At 52.6% G+C, this 17,127-nt stretch overlaps 1 protein-coding gene across 1 annotated transcript; it reads right to left on the reverse strand.

Annotated features, from left to right (window-relative positions):
- Positions 1-21: 21 nt before the first annotated feature.
- On the reverse strand, positions 22-16,641 carry LOC144941130 (KN motif and ankyrin repeat domains 1-like). Its single transcript, XM_078867656.1, has 12 exons — positions 16,459-16,641; positions 13,022-15,364; positions 12,287-12,544; positions 11,084-11,275; positions 9,873-10,002; positions 7,806-8,069; positions 6,491-6,578; positions 5,463-5,682; positions 3,944-4,086; positions 3,135-3,335; positions 2,771-2,869; positions 22-2,267 (listed from the first exon to the last, which is right to left on the reverse strand). Exons 1-12 carry the CDS (start codon positions 16,493-16,495, stop codon positions 2,205-2,207), a joined length of 4,038 nt encoding a protein of 1,345 aa, XP_078723782.1. The 5' UTR covers positions 16,496-16,641; the 3' UTR covers positions 22-2,204.
- Between the last annotated feature and the right edge of the window lie 486 nt (positions 16,642-17,127).

Genomic DNA, 17,127 nt, shown 5'->3' on the forward strand with positions numbered 1-17,127 from the left:
TTGTAATACATTTATAGTTATTTGTAGGCTTCATTGTGTGGGTGTGAACAATTTCATTTTTTTTCATAAGAATAATAAATTCTCCGGCACACTTAAAGTTGCTGTTTACCAATTTGCAATATCCTCGGGTGGCAAGATATTTCAAACAGTCAAACATGTTTTTCTGAAACTAATCGTCAACTTTCACACAGATAATACAAAACACATAAGTTAGGATAATTGCATGTTTTGTTTACTTACCCACAGAATAGGGGGGGGGGTGTGAAGACATAGAATTTGTCATACGTTTTTATTGTTTGTTAAAGTAATCTTTTGCGGTCACTTGGGCACAGAGTCACATGTGAGGAGCAGATAATCAGCGCGCACGTAAAAATATATATTTTTTCTGAAAGCACGGTTAATCCTCGACCCGGTTAATCCACGACCCGGATAATCGAGAGTTAAATGTACATGAAAAACAATGGATTAGATATTTCACTCGTAACAGTCATTACTAAAACTGGCAATATACAAGTTAAAATTTATTTATTTGAATACAACTGGCAAGAATGAGGTTTTCAACTGACGCTGGGTTTCACATCAACAGTCTGGGGTTTCGTATGGTGGTAATAATGGCCAAGTGTAGCATTTAAACACCTAATCTGCATAAACATTTTAAACACTTGTATATAAAATACTTCTCAAAAGGGAACAATTACACAGAGGGCCACTTCCAGAAAACAGTCGCCACTATCCATGGCAATAACGTTTATGTACAGGAATGGCTACGGGATTAATTGGTAGCCTAAGGCACTTTAGTTATTAACATGGCAACACCTCACAGTGGCATATCTACAACTTCAAGACAAGGCCGTTGGCCGTAGTTTAATGATCATACCTAGTAATTGCCATCTCGAATGTGGAAATGTTGCTGAAGGTTTGTTAAATATTAAGTCACTAAAAGCTGGCAGGACAGTACAATCACATGCTCGTAAATAAATGATTACATACCGTATATAGAAGGTTGCTTCAAGGTTTAAAATACAAGTAACCATGGGCAAGGGCCAGTAAAAATAACCCATTAACATTGGAAAAAACATGCTTGGGTAGGTTTCTGTACATGTTCAAATGCTTGAATACATTTTCAAAGACGGTACCAACATTGCTTTTATGCGCCGACCTTCCACACTTTTAACTGTACAACAAAGATTTATAACCGTGAATATACACTAAAATAAAAAATGACATTTTGGTTCAATAACGTAATGGAAATGTAATTTGTCGAGAAGCGTTGCTTGCGTGTTTGACATGCGTTGAGTACCAGATGTGCATGAAATATCCAGCTTTAGCAGTTACCAATTTCAAGCCTGAACATTTACCAAAACAACAAATGACAACTAAGGGATTTAGAGGCATTGGACAGACTCGGTTTAAAATTTCTTATACTTTTAGTGTTGTGAATAAAAGCGTATAGAATGTTAGTATGTGTACAGCGCCCGACTGCCAGTTTTCCTAAACGTTAATCGTGAATCCCTGAGCCCAAAGAAGAATCACAGCTCATTCATTTGTACATTGTGGCTTTGCGTGATGCTAATGCATTGAGTCAGGAAGAATGCCTCATTTAATGCAAGACACCGGGCCCTGCTAAGATATGCAAAAATATATAACTTATCTGTTTCCGGCCATACCATGACTAACCTACGGTGATCAATTTTTTAAAACTAATCAAGAGGAATTCAATTCGTACTTGGAAACTTGAATCCTTTATGGAATACTGTGCACATGCCCCACACCGATTAGCACGGTTGGCTACGTATAGTGCGAAAGAAGTCCATACCTACTTACATTGCAGCCGAGTAAGGCACTGCAGCGTTGTTCAATTATTCGCCAAGTGAGGATATAAAAAGACAAGTAAATTGGGAAGAGGCACTTTAAAACATATCGCTGTAAATCCATGTGAACACTACCTGATTGTTGATTTAGTTGCCCTGTTACTCGGCAAAAGGTGGGTTATAGCTTAAAGACATCGGCACTCTTCCCTCAAATACACATTTGAGACACCTCTTGATTTTCCCGGCACGTGGAGCTTTTACGAAAAGTTTTGTCGCCGTGAGGACACTGCTGAACGAGTGGACGCGTGAGAAGGCGGACTTGCGTAATCTTGGTCTCGACGCCTCCCTGCCTATTTTTATGGAGGAAACTTAAGGGCACGTCTCGGGAGAGGCCTACTCCGCTTTTATCCTGTGAGTCGGGCTTTGGGGCATCTTACGACCCAGCACAGGAGTTCCCTGTAAAACAAAAAAACAATTCTGACATCAGCTTGGGGCAGTGTTCTTCATTGCAAGGTCCGCGGGCCGCTGGCGACACCTGGTGGCCTTTCGTGCGGCTCCTGACTTGTGGCCCCCGACAATACACAAAAAGTGATAACACCCCCATCATTCTGTCAAACCCCCACCGCTTTCAAACCTTTGATGGCCCTCACACTGATGTCTTATAAGCGAAAGTGTCCCCCCCCCCACCACTCTGAAAATTAGTGCACTTGTTTAGGCATAACACGATGACTTCGCCGGAGAGCATCTCACTCTCACTGCCAGTGGCATTACGTAATTGGCACTGGGCCCGGTTGCAAGTAATTAAATTGAACCCCCTAGTCCAATTTTGCCCCGCCTGCCTCGCCTGTGATCGGCCAGTGCAATGGCACCGCCCGCACACTCGACAGCCTGCACAAAATCTGCTAATCGACCCGCGTGCCCCGCGAGGGCACCGGCGCGTCAGCCGCTTGTGTACTCACGGGCGAGGGTGGCTTCGCGTAGTTCACATGTGCGTAGAGCAGCACGGCTATGTCGTTGTGTCCGGCCTCGAGCGCTATCGACAGCGCTGTGCTTCCATCCTGAACACAAACGCATCCCAGGTGAGTCCAGAGACGGAGGAAGAAGTTGAGTAATAAACATGCTTCATAAACACACCGTACGATGAGGATGTGACGCCGGCACTACTCTTTGTAACAACATGCCATAGGATCTTTGACATCCACTGTGAAGCAGACGGCACGTATTTCACGATGAGTATTAACGTTCGCCCCCAAGTGAGTGGAGGAGGAGGGAGGAGAGAGAGAGAGAGCCGCCCAAACGGCCGCGGCCTCGCGAGAGCCTCACATTGTCGGCGATGGCCGCGTTGCAGCCCGCCTGGCCGAGCAGCAGGCGGACGATGTCCACATGGCCGTGCTCGCTGGCGCACATGAGCGCCGTCGAGCCGTCGTCGTCCTGGACGTTGACGTCGGCACCGCACGCGAGCAGCGCGCGCACCATGTCCTTGCGACCATGACTCACGGCCAGCATCAGCGCCGTCTGGCCCGCCTGCGGCACAATCGCCGTCACGACGAACGTCGTCATCATCGTCAGACAGCCATGAGCAATTCATGAGTACAGGAAGGCCTCCGCCAGCAGTCAATGCAATTGCGGAGCCTACAACGCAACGATCTATGCAGTTCTTACGCGCGAGCCAATTTGACGCTTCACATTTTACTATTTACTATTGCTACTTTTTATTTTACCAGGTAAGGCCCGCTGAGCAATATAGCTATTTTTTCACAAGCGACCTGGCCACAAATGATAGCTCAACAAAGTGGCTTATGCGGAAATGTATAGCAGCCAAATAGTCTAAACGCATGTTTCTAACTGGAGAGAAAATCCAGAGGACCCAGAAAAAAATGCACGTGACAACGCGGAGAAAACACGCACACTCCATATATACAGCAGGCGTCTGGGTCGGGCTCAAACCCAAGTACTCCTGCATACCAGGGCGAGGTAGTTAACATCTCGCCACCGCGGCGCCCCCACAAACTACCTGCCAAGGCACAAGGAGCGACGTGGTCGCGAACGTACCTGCCGAACGACAACGCGGCCACGCGGCCTGTGAACGAACACGCTGGCGGGATCGGGGGGGGGGGCGCACGCACTCTCACCTGGCTGGCGCGAGCATTGACGTCGCCCAGGCTCAACAGCTTCTGCACGACGGCCATGTCGCGCTCCGAGTTGATGGCGGCGAGCGACGCCAGCATGATGGCCGTGTAGCCGGCCTTGTTCTGCGCGTCCACGTTGCACTCTCCTGGGCGTGGGGAGGCGCCAGTCAAAGTATTAGGAAGCTGTGCTATTTTTAAACCTGGATTGAGAACTCGTTTCTTTCGAGCTGCTTTTTTGTGTTCAGCTCGTCATCCTTGCCCCGCGCCCCCGACTAGCGCGGTCGGCTACGTGCGGTGTGCGAAAGAAATTCGACATACGTACAAGAAGCGTTATGCGCTCTCGTCGGTTATGCCCTCGCTAGTGGCGTTTGGTGGCGGCCCGATTGGCTTTTGTGACCGGCTGGGCCTGTACCCAGCAACAGTGAGAAAGATAAATAAAACTCGCCGACACTGCAAACCGAGAGGGGCGAGCCGCATGACACGCCGGCTCCATTTCCACAGTGTAGCTACAACACCTGAGGATGAATCTCGGCCACAGCTAACTTCTTAACCACGCTGTATTCGTGCGATTGCAAAGCTGTCAACCCATACGGTTTACCCGTATTCTTGTCCAGGGAAATTGCGTTTTCAGGTCCATACAGTGTACAGCCGTTTCAATGCAGGCAACATTTTTTTTGTCTATTTGTGTTTCTTCCTTGTGATGGGACTTTATAGTGAACGTTGAGATTTATAAGGGCACGGGTGACTGATCAGGTTTGAATTTGTCTGTAATAAGGTAGGGCACTGATAGGGGGTTGACAGCTCTGCGACTTGACCTGAAGCCTCGATAGGCTTCTTCCTTGCACCTCCAATTAGCACGGTTGATTACGTACGGTGCGCGAAAGAAGTTCAACATACACACGTCCACCACCCATTCACGGTTTAGATGAAGTGCAATAGCACACTCTGTCTGCCAGGTGGCGCCACTGCTCGTCGCGATGAGCACTTGCAAACATTTTGATGCCACGTGTTTTGACCCAACTCGAAGGTCACAAGTTAAGGTTGGCTCATCGTCTAATACCATCGGTTTCTCGGGTTCCTTCCAGTCGGAATGAGCCGTGGCTCTACTGCGTACGACAAAACACACTCAAGTAAGTCATGTGACCTACTCTGTGGACAATCTTTCTCGAACATTTCAGGCTTTGCAAACCGTGTTTAACGTTAACATTCAAATTAAATAGGACCGATGTAAAAACCACAGCTGACTGCTATTAAACATTAAACGAATTCCTTTTGAAACGCCGCGCGACTGTGGTGGCGAGCAACGGTGGGCTCATTGCATCGGCATTGAAACAAGAACCAACTGAAGCGAGACCCTGCAACCTACAGCGAGTCACCGCCGTGAATTCTCCAACCACTCTTCAGCCAATTCGCGTTTGAAAATAGGGTTCGCCTCGAAATAAGCAGAAGATAACGGCAACCGGGCCAACAGTTGGCAGCCACTCCCACAAGCCACCCCCGTCGCCCCCCGCCCCCCGCCCACCTGTGTCTAGCAGCATCTGCACGATGGCGAAGTTGGAGTGCGACACGCTGTAGTGCAGCGCCGTGTTGCCGTTGCCGTCGGCCATGTTGGCGACGAGGCGCAGCACGGGCGGGGAGAGGCAGCGCAGCTCGGCCAGGAGGCCGCCCACGAGCGTCGCCGCGCTCCCCTTCTGGCTCGACACGCGGAACCACTCGTGCTGCAGCTCCGACATGCTGGCGCGCTGCACGCACGCACGCACGCACGCGGAGACAAAGATCGACCGTATAACCTCGAAGGACATTTTTGTGGCAAGTGCTGTTATTCATAATTAAGCTTTTTGGCTTGTCGGAGCTGCAGCACGAGTGGTTGTTAGGAAGTAACACCTACGAAGGCCGGCCGGCACCAGCTATCCCCCCCCAGTTGCGAATTTTACAAAAGCGCACCAGGTACTCGTTTAAGGCTGAGTCGACCTAGGGGAGGCCCAGAACCGGTTCAGATGATCGTCACCGGTGTTGGCCGTGAGCGGGAATCGAACTCGGCTTCGATGCACTGACCACGACACGACCGCTCCCCTCTCGCGCAGACACGCGCGCACGTTCAATGCGGGATGCGTAAGCTCGCCGTTACGCATATAGCGGCTATACAGCAAGCGTCGCGGTGTCAAAATTCATGCGAGCATCGCTTGAGCAGATGACCAACTTATGACGGCACAGGGTACACGCACTGTGTCGCGCACGTGAAAACCGACACATCAGTGTCAATGTGAACATAACCAAGTAATACACGAACAGAAATCATTATCTTACATTAATAACAACATCACATCATAATGGAGGTTTTTGGGTTAGATCATGTAAATATAAATGCCGCCACCACCCGACACAGCCAATTAGTAAAAGGTTTGTCACGTAAACAAAACATGGCAAAAATAATTGCCATGTTTTGTTCAAAATAATGTGCATGTTTTGTTCACGTGGCAAACCTCACTACGTCGTTATACAACATCACACATATTGCACTTTCACGAAAGAAGGCAAACTTCTACCCACCACTTCCTTGGTGTTGAGGGACTTGTGATCCTCCAGGTGAGCCTTCAGCGTGGAGCAGGCCGTGTGCATGCTCTCGCTCATCTCGTACCTGCAATGACACAGGTGAGTTCGTGGTGAGCCCTGGGGCTGGGCCACCCCGACTACTACGAGGCTTACTGGGAAGACACAAGCTTCTCTCCGACACACTACGGACATCATCATCAATCCACTGCTGGATGAAAGCCTCCCTCCTCCCAAGTCGTCGCCATCACTCGTTTGTCCTGCCATGCAGTAATCTACTGCAGGCATGGAGCCGGATATGTGGATATATACAGAGATGGGATGATTAAAAAGCAGGTGAAAGTCAATTCCGTACCAACAAAAGGGATATTATCAAAGAGCAGTGGAGATACCAGCTGTTGCTCGAGCACAAAAGCCAAGATGGACATGGACCTACGTGGGCCATCTGCTCTGCGTGGAAAATGACAGAATTCCCAGACTTTCAAGTGGTTCACTTAAGGCAGTGGTTCTTCACCTTTACTGCACCCCCCCCCCCCCCCCCCGTTGGTTCTTAAAAAGAAATACAATGAAAGAAAAATTAACCCGTAAAAACAAAGTTTTTCACTATAGATCCTTTATATGCGTGGCGGCTAGAGTTCTCTCGTCCTCTGGTTTGAGATGGCTGCCACCTATGGGTCAGATGAATGGCTGCCACCATTAAGCAATTGGTAATTAAATATAATTTATTTTTTCCTAAAAAGTGTAAAATTTTGGAAAAAAAAAATCACGAAAATACATTGTCACGCACAACGAGTCTGTGTGCAAAATGTCAGCTCGATTGGATCACGGGAAGTGGTTTTAAAAACGACCGAAAGATTTGCACGGTCGTAAGCGCGCAAGCAAGCGCGCAAGTGAACTTAATATAAAGGATTTAAAAAAGGACACCGGAGCATCAAAAATAAAAAGTCAGAAATCTGCAAGGTTCAGGACCCACGCTCTCAGTGCCTTTCCTAGCCTGGCCACCAGGGGGTGCAATGTGAACTCGAGTGGCGGTCACAATTACGTACTGCTCAGAAATAACTACTTGGCTGCTATGAATTCCCACGCGACAAGCCACTTGGTTGAGCCATCATTTGCGATATATAGCTCAATGAGTCTTACCTGGTAAAATAAAAATAGTTCAGGATAGTCAGGTTTCGACCGTGGCAATCTAAAGTGAGGTACATTTTTATTGTCCCAGTAATGAATTCCCGACAGCCCACAGGAACCGTCCCTCTCTCACGTCATTGGCTCTGTCTCTAGCGCAGCGCAGGGCTTGGCCGACTTTTCGACTCACCTCTCCGTCGGAGCCTCTTGCTCCTCCTGCTTGGCTTCAGCCACCGGCTCTTCCCTTCCGACCTCCTGCGCGTCTCCGTCTTGCCGCTCCACCTCGCTCCTCCCCGCCGCTCCGCCATTGGGCTGCATGTGGATGACTTCCCCGAGCCCCTCGTCGTCCTCCTCCTCTTCTTCCTCCTCGTCCTCGTCATCGTCATCGTCCTCGTCCTCCGATCCAGAGGATGAGCTCTCGGAGCTCGACTCTTCGCTTGACGTCGTCTCGTACCTGAGCCGACGAGCGGTCACATCGGCGGCCGCCGCTTGGTGTCAGCGCGGACAAAGCGGTTCGCCCATTTTTGTTTTCAAATCGTTTTTTTTTACCGTGCCAAAGAACGGTCCTAAAGGATCACGTCGTGGAACCAATTTCCGAGGCCACGTCGGTAGACCTCGTCCCACGTGCTAGGGGAGCCCGCTTATTAATACCCCTTGCGAGGAGGGTTGCAAATCAATCAAATAAACAACAAAAAATATCTCCCATCAACTTGCTGCAATTGGAACTCCAGTTTCACCACAAGCGGCTGAATCCCAGATCCGAACTCCACGCGGGAGGCCATCGCTGACCCCTGCGCCACCCGGCCCACTTCAAGTTTTTTTTTTATTATCAACCCTGAAGAGGTGCACCGCCTGGAATTACACCGAGCGTGGAGGGGAAGAGGAACACGTGGATCACGTCGCTGTCGGGCATGTGCAGTGGTAGAGGCTGACGACGGAGTGGCAGCCAAAGGAGAAGAGACGCCCACGGGGAAATCCACCGCAGACGAGGAACGGCTGACATCACATACCTGTCAACTCCTTATCAGTGCCTACCTTGTTACAGACAAATTCAGACCTTATTGTTCACTCCGTGCCCTTATAAATCTCAACGTTCATCCTACAAAGCCCGTACTGAAACGGCTGTGCGCCGTATGGACCGGAAAACTCAATTTCCCTGTACAAGAATACCGTATGAGTTGACAGATATGACATCGGCTCGCGTGCGGGGCGCTAAATGGTTATTTGCGAGACCATGGGAAGATGGTGACGGCTTTGAAAGGCCTTCAGCCATGGATGGATAGATCCATGGCTGAAGTTGATGATAATAATGAAGACGGAGAGATGACAATGACGGAGAGATGACAATGACGGAGAGATGACAATGCCGGAGAGATGACAATGACGGAGAGATGACAATGACGGAGAGATGACAATGACGGAGAGATGACAATGACAGAGAGATGACAATGACAGAGAGATGACAATGACGGAGAGATGACAATGACGGAGAGATGACAATGACGGAGAGATGACAATGACGGAGAGATGACAATGACGGAGAGATGACAATGACGGACAGATGACAATGACGGAGAGATGACAATGACGGAGAGATGACAATGACGGAGAGATGACAATGACGGAGAGATGACAATGACGAAGAGATGACAATAACGGAGAGATGACAATGACGAAGAGATGACAATGACGGAGAGATGACAATGACGGAGAGATGACAATGACGAAGAGATGACAATGACGGAGAGATGACAATGACGGAGAGATGACAATGACGGACAGATGACAATGACGGAAAGATGACAATGACGGAGAGATGACAATGACGGAGAGATGACAATGACGGAGAGATGACAATGACGGAGAGATGACAATGACGGAGAGATGACAATGACGAAGAGATGACAATGACGGAGAGATGACAATGACGGAGAGATGACAATGACGAAGAGATGACAATGACGGAGAGATGACAATGACGGAGAGATGACAATGACGGACAGATGACAATGACGGAGAGATGACAATGACGGAGAGATGACAATGACGGAGAGATGACAATGACGAAGAGATGACAATAACGGAGAGATGACAATGACGGAGAGATGACAATGACGAAGAGATGACAATGACGGAGAGATGACAATGACGGAGAGATGACAAAGACGTAGAGATGACAATGACGGAGAGATGACAATGACGGAGAGATGACAATGACGGCGAGACGTTAGTAACGATGCTGGGCAGTGTCCCTCACCCGCCGTTGACACCCACGAACTGGAGGCTCTTCTTGGTGCCGCTGCTGGGATCGCCGCCAGCGGAGCCGGCGCCGTCCTTCTTCTTCATGATGGACTTGAGCGTGGGTGACACGGACGAAGATCCCGCGTCTGCAGGGGACGCGAGCGCATGGTGAGCGCACGGCACGCGGCACCACTCGCACACACGCACGCACGCACGATCGCACGCACGATCGCTCACAGCGCATTCGGGCGCACTTCTCCCCACCCCCTTTGGCGTGCGGCATGATTTGTATTGAAATCGACATTTTATTCAGCAAGTTACGAAAACCATCGCAGGGGCACGTGGCCAGAAGGGACGGGTGGCCGTTAGTCGAGGCAAACGGCGGAGCGGAAGCCAGAGGAGGGAGGATGTCCACCGTGGAGATGGAGCGACGAGATGAGCTCGTGTGCAGGAGCTACACGGATTTTTGCATGGCAGGACTGTGAGAGGTGGCGTCGGCTTGGGCAGGCCTTCGTCCAGCAGTGGATAGATCATGGCTGATGAAGATTAATGATCACGAGCATCTCAAGATGCTGCACTAAAAGTAGGGCATGCGTTGTTGCAGGAAACCGCTAATAAGCGGTTGTGCTTTTGCTACGTTGTCCCCACCTGAAGACGGACGCTTGTGTTGCGCCCGAAACGTCGTGATTTAAATGAGTTGTTTTAATTTTTTATTTATTTTATTTTTTACCTACGTGACTTTACCGAAAAAAACAAAGAGAGATGCACCCATTTTTATATTCAAGGGGTCGGTCATTGGCAGAAGTCTACAGCGAAATTGGCCCGGGCAGTCAGAAGCATATGGATGGCTGGAGGGAGGGACATATAGTGCAGCAAGCGAGCCCGTATTAACCCTTTCCCGTTCCAAGACGTCTGCAAGTTGCAGGGTGGGTGTCCAATTCCCCGCTAAATCTCGGAACGCGCAGGCGGTTAGCATTAATTTTATAAAAAGAGCCATAGCTCCTTTGTTTTTAAAGACATTGTAATCACTGCAGAGAACCGTAGCGACACGACCACACTCTATGGTAGCTGGCGCCAAACTATGCCAGACGTCCTTCTGATGTCATACACATACATCATCGAAAGATAAATTGATGACGTCCACGTACGTCATTTGGAACGGGAAACGGTTAAGGGCAGCACGGCACACGATGGGTGGTGTGTGAACGGTGGAGCATTGTGACGTACCCGACACGGAAGCAACCTGCACCGGCGACAGAAAGTGTGCATTCACGTGACCCGTGCCCCGCTGCTCCGCTTCCTCCTCCGCTGCCAGTTGGGCGGCCTGCCCTTCCGTCTCGAACACGTCGTCGCTGGCCGACTCGGAGGGGCCCCGGAGGATCGTGTCGGCCGGGTCCGCTTTCTCACCTTCAGCTGCGTCTATAAGCAGGTGCACAATGAGACGGACGCGCGGGGTCACACATTTAAAATATAGTAATTCATCTTCTTGGTTCTTTCGGTAAAGTCACGTAGAAGGGAAATAATACAATAATAAAAATAAAACATTATAAAATAATTCTCACGACGTTTTGGCCACAATGCAAGCAGCTGTCCTCAGGTGAAGACCAGGTCTGTCGGGGAGACAGCGTCTGAGGACGGCTGCTTGCATTGTGGCCGAAACGTCGTGAGAATTATTTTATTATATTTTATTTGTATTATTTTATTATTTCCCTTCTACGTGACTTTACCGAAAGAACCAAGAAGATGAATCCCTGCAATCACGAAAGCTTTAAATCGAAATATAGTAATTCATTTAACGGTTACTTTTTTTCCATTCATACACCAGGCGGTAGGAGGGAGCTCATCGAGGCTGACCGTGCCACCTTCAGGGAAGATCTAGATGATCATCTAGCCACGGTGGCGAGATGATAACTAACTCACCTTGTACACAGGTCGTGGGTTCGATCCTGACCCTGATGTTGCCTGTATATTTGGAGTGTGTATGTTCTCCCAGTGGTCACGTGGATGTTTCTCTGGGTCCACCGGTTTTTCCCTTGACATTTAGAATTAACACGCGTTTACAGCATTTGGCTGCTGTACATTTCCACATGATAGGCCACTACGTTGAGCCATCAATTGTGGCCAGGTCGCTTCTGAAACAGAGCTATACAGCTCAGTGGTAAAATGAAAATATTTTAAGGTTCATAGTTTACTCGGCAATGATGTTAGCAGTCGCAAGGAATCAAACTCAGAGAGGGAGGTTAGTCCACCAACCAATGGCACCACTGCTCCACGGCAGTTCACAATACACAACAGTGATGTGGCAACATTAGTAGTAGTAGAGACAAACCAAGAAAGTAACCACACATGGGCACAGGGGGCACAGGGGGCACAGAGGGCCCACGTGGGCTACGCAGAGGTCAGCGATGGATGCGAGTGGGCGGCCCATACCCGGGGCGACGGGCCGCGTCGCGGCCTGCGTTGCGGCCTGCGTTGCGGGCGGCGTCGGGGCGGGCCGCTGCAGCGAGGAGAGTGCGGTGACGGTCGTGAGCAGGCGCGAGCTGAGCGAGCCCAGCTCCGTGGCCGGCTCGGCGAAGGCGTCCGCCAGCTCGGCGTAGTTGTCGGTGAGCAGCGCCTGCTGCTCGTGCAGGAGGCGCTGCACGCGCTCGATGTAGCGCGACAGCTCCGCGCCCCTCGCGACCTCCGACCCTGCGCGCGCCCCCGTGGAATCACACGCCGCGCCTTCAGCCGCGACAGAAATCGTCTCCGTCCCCGATTCGAGACCCAGCTTGAGACAAGTATAACCCGTAAAAACAAAGTTTTTCACTATAAATCCTTTATATGCGTGGCGGCTAGAGTCCTCTCGTCCTCTGGCTTGAGATGGCTGCCACCTATGGGTCAAATGATTGCATGGCAGCATTAAGCAATTGGTAATTAAATATAATATTTTTGTCCTAAAAAGTGTAAAAAAATTTTTTACAAAATTTCACGAACATTAATTGTCACGCACAACGAGGCTGTGTGGAAAATGTCAGCTCGATTGGATCACGGGAAGTGGGTTAAAAAACGACCGAAAAATTTGCACGGTCGTAAGCAAGCAAGCGAACTTAATATAAAGGATTTAAAAAAAGGAAAGCTCTCGAGAGCGCCGAATCTCATTTTGAGTCGCAGTCTGCGTGAACCTACCTTCGTTTCCCTCCGCCTCGTTCTCCAGCTCCTCCGTGTCGCAGGAAACGCTCCTCACCTCCGCGCCGACCAAAAAGTTCTCGGAGAAATCAACGGAGCCGACGGCGGCCTCCCTGCGGCTCAGCCGGATCGCGGCACCGACGCCGGCCGTGTTCACGCCCACCGAGCGGCGGGTGTCCTCGTAGCGCTCGCAATTCCCCACAGACACCGTCCTGACCTCCACGGCCACCGTGCCACTCTGGGCGTCGCGGCAGGAGACGGCGGTGGAGGTGGACGCCTCCGCCAGGCACGGCGCGGTGGTGCCCACGCATCGGTCGCTCCTCTCCGGGTGCTCGTTGCCCGCTCCCCGGCTCTCCGTGCTCGGGGAGGCCATCGTCACGGCGTCCTCCTTGCCGACGGCGTCCGTCATCGTCCCGCGCGACGCGCGCTCTCCCAGCGGCACAACAAGCACGTCCACCGAGCACTCTCCGCAGGCAACGCTCCTCCGTTCCACCCTCAACGCTCGCTCGCTCTCCGCCGCGGCCTCTGCTGCCGCCGCTGCAGCCGCCGCTGCAGCCACTGCTGCTGCCGCGCTGAACTCAGCTCCATCGCCGCCACCTTCAACGTCTTCCGTTTGGCACGACACAGATTGGCGCGATGCAGCAGCCTCCGCCCTCACCGGCTCTGTCCGCGGTCCGGCGGCCGCGCCCGCGGTCTGGGCCGCGAGGACTCGGACGTTTTGCTCGGCCGCGCTCTTCCCGGGACCGCCCGACAGCTCGAGCTTGATTCGCGTCATGTCCAGCTCGTGCGTCGTCTCCCGCAGCTGCTTCTCCAGAACGAGGACCTTCTCCCGAAGCCCGCGGACCGCCTCCTGTTGGGACTCGAGCTCCCAAGCGGACGGGGCGGCCCCTCCGGGCAGCTGCCCCTCGGTGACCCCGACCCCTACGCTTCGCACCAACACCTTCGAGCGAGCGCTCCACGGAGAATGCGGCGACGTCAGTTGCGGACTCCCGTTGACTCGCGACGACCTGGCAGACGCCTCGCCGCACACCTCGCCGCCGTCGCAGCGAGGATCGGGGAATTCGCCCTCGCTCGAAAAATCTGCCTGCAGTTCCCGCGTCGGCTCCGCCACTCCCCGAGCGTCCGCGGCGAACTGCGTCGCGTCGTACTGCGTCGAGGTCACGAAGTTCACGGTGCAATCTTGTCTCCTCTCCGCCAAATTCTCGAGCGTCTCGTAGCGGCCGCGCGACGTCCCGCCGGGCTCCCCGCGGTCGCCCGCCCGCTCGCCGGCTCCCCGGATCAGCCGCCCCCTCTCCGCGCGGAGCCGCTCGATCTCGTCGCGCAGGCTCGGGATGACCTTCACCTGGTCCTCGAGCACCCGCATCCTGCGCAGCGCCAGCACCATCTGCTCGCGGATCGTCTGCAGGTGCGCCTGGTTGAGGCCGCTCAGCGACGGCGTGGACGTGCCGGAGGGGCTGAGCGACGCGCTGCCGTCGCCGTGAGCCGAGAGGCCGTTCGCCAGCGAGGACGCCTGGCTCCGCGACCTCACCTCGGTCGCCGACGACTCGGAGCTCACCGAGCCCGTGGAGCGGTCCATGTACAGCTGCTCCGGCTGAGGCTCCTCCAGCTCGTGTTTGGTGAAGTCAGAGGGCTCAGGCCGAGAGTCCGATTCTCCCGAAACCTTCGCGGCTTGTCGATGGTCCTCATCCTGCCGCTGCTGAGCAGGCGGAGCAACGGTCGTCATCATGTGGCTGCAAAACGTGACCGTCTGCTCCTCCTGGCTGCGAATGATCCTCTGTTCGCGCTCCAGCCTCAGCTTCGTCTCTATGAGCGTCTTCTCCACACGCAGGTCCCGCCCGGACAGCGACCGCGGGGACAGCGCGGGGGGGTCCGGAAGCCCGGTCGTCGCCATCGTCGTCGCCATCGTCGTCGCCATCGTCGTCACCGTCGTCTCGGCGGCCCGAGCCGGAACGGGAGAGGCGAGCCGCGGGCATCCCGGGGAGCTCTCGGGAGCGCGGTCGCCCGCCTCCGCGTCCGCCGCGCCCCGTTTGGGCAAGCTCCCCACTCGCAGCGACAGGCGGCTCTCCTCGCTCGTCGACGAGGAGAGAGACTCGGAGGAGGTCCACGCCTCGCCCGGCGTGCCCCAGCTCCTGAGCGACGCGCTGCTGGCGTTCCTCAGCGCCTTGGAGCCCTTTTTCTGGATGGAGATCTTCCTGATGGTGTTGCCCTTCTCGATGTCGTCGACGTACTTGAGGAAGTCGAGGTCCAGCTGGAACCCGTAGGGGGTCTCCACGAAGTAACCGCCGCTCTGCTCCTCCGCCTCCTCCTCCTCGTGCTCGTTGGTGGGAAGGGTCGCCCCACCCTCTAAAACATCACCACCACCAACATCATTATCATCGTCGTCGTCGTCGTCGTCAACATCGTCACTGTCACCATCATCATCACAACCATTATCATCATTGCCATCTCAATCACTTTCATCGTCGTCATCATCACCGTCGCCATCATAACAGATCAGAATAGGAATCTTTGTTTCGACCGGAGGAGGAATCTGATGATCTACGAAGCTCTTGTTTTCACTGATGTCCAAGTAGGAGCGGGTCGGCGAATTACAGCAGCAAACAATACAAAAATCAGAGAAAATGGTTGTAAAGTCACTAAACATAAATAATTAATGCATGCCCTCATTGTATAAGACTGATTTATCAAGTTTGGGCGAGGCAGCAGCAACAACAACAACAACATTCCCAGACCACACCACAACAACTCCACGCGGCAGCAGTCCCTCAATAGAATGGCACATGAACATTGAACTCTCGACACACGGTGGCGGACCCTCTTGAATCAGGGTCCGAATACAACAGCCGGCATCACGACCGGTATAATGATCATTATTATCATCACCTGTGACCAAATCGCACGGAATGCGCCCAAGTTCATCGGATCTCGGAGCCTCAGCAAGGCCTGGAGCGACATCTGCCGTAATGCACTCTTGCTCCCACGTCTTTGCGAACCCACACGGACCAGCGTAGTAGTGAAGTAAGGTCAAACAATCCCCACCACCTAGCACTGCGTGAGGCCCACCATTCCAGCAGCAATGGATTAATGCAAGGGCTGTACGCTTTCTCCAACCCCACCATCGTGCGGCTTTTACACACACACACGTACAACGTGTACTTTTACTCAGAATACGATCAACGGAGCAACTAGTGAGCAAGTGTCCACGTTTACTCGTTTCCCCAGAAAGAAAATCTCCCCGAAGCTCTCGAACGAATATCAGGACTTAACATCGGACTGTAAAACGTGGCCGTTCCACCATACGACATCAACAAACATCCTGACCGTCGTCGCAACGGCGGCGACGTGCTGTGCAGCACCGCAGTTTCACACCTCCCTGCCCAATGCCAGGTAGGGCCCTCTTACGTTGCGTCACGCGGCAACGCCGCTCCTGTGCTCACCCGGGAGGTCGTGGTTCATCGGCGGTGCCTGAGCCATCGCGGGCGGCGCAGGGACGGGGGGGTGGGGGGATAGGGGGGGGTAGGGGGGGGTGAGGGGGAGTCGCGGTCGCCCTGGGCCGGAGCCTCGCGTTCGTCCACGGCGGAGGAGCGTCAGTCACCTCGTCGCTCGCTCACAGCCAAACGGGAGACCTGGGGGCGGGGACGTGAGACACGGTGAATTATGCGAAGCCGGTCTTAAGTTTGTTGTCCTTCCCACGCACAGCTCCAATTAGCACGGTTGGCTACGTATGGTGCGAAAGAAGTTCAACATAGACATATAGCCAGAACGGAACGTTGTCCACCCTCTACTTGAAATATATACAGCATTAAATGTTTGACATGTAGGCTTTCGCGACCAATATCACTGCACTTGATCTCATCAGATCTCAGCAGCTGAGCAGGGTTGCGCATGGGAGAGCATGGGGACACAACACATCACGAGGACGGATAATGCCCGACGGACGAGTCTGTAGATGGAATGGCAGTCACAGGTGTCCAAGAAGACAACTGCCATTTCTATGGGTGGTTAAACACCTCGTGCACACACACACACATATACACACTACTATGTACACACGCACACCAACAGCGGAGATGTTTACCACATTCGTTAATAGATCAGCAGACGTT

This window comes from Lampetra fluviatilis, chromosome 24 (genome assembly GCF_964198595.1).
Source record: "Lampetra fluviatilis chromosome 24, kcLamFluv1.1, whole genome shotgun sequence".
Lineage (NCBI taxonomy): Eukaryota > Metazoa > Chordata > Hyperoartia > Petromyzontiformes > Petromyzontidae > Lampetra > Lampetra fluviatilis.

Bases quoted from the DNA above. Each gene is read 5' to 3' on its own strand.
- LOC144941130 (XM_078867656.1), bottom strand. From the start codon at position 16,495: ATGGCTCAGGCACCGCCGATGAACCACGACCTCCCGG. The intron at 11,276-12,286 runs GTATGGGCCGCC...ACCTGCTTATAG, and splicing joins GACGCGGCCCGTCGCCCCGG to ACGCAGCTGAAGGTGAGAAA. The intron at 8,070-9,872 runs GTGAGGGACACT...TCGTCGGCTCAG, and splicing joins TTCGTGGGTGTCAACGGCGG to GTACGAGACGACGTCAAGCG.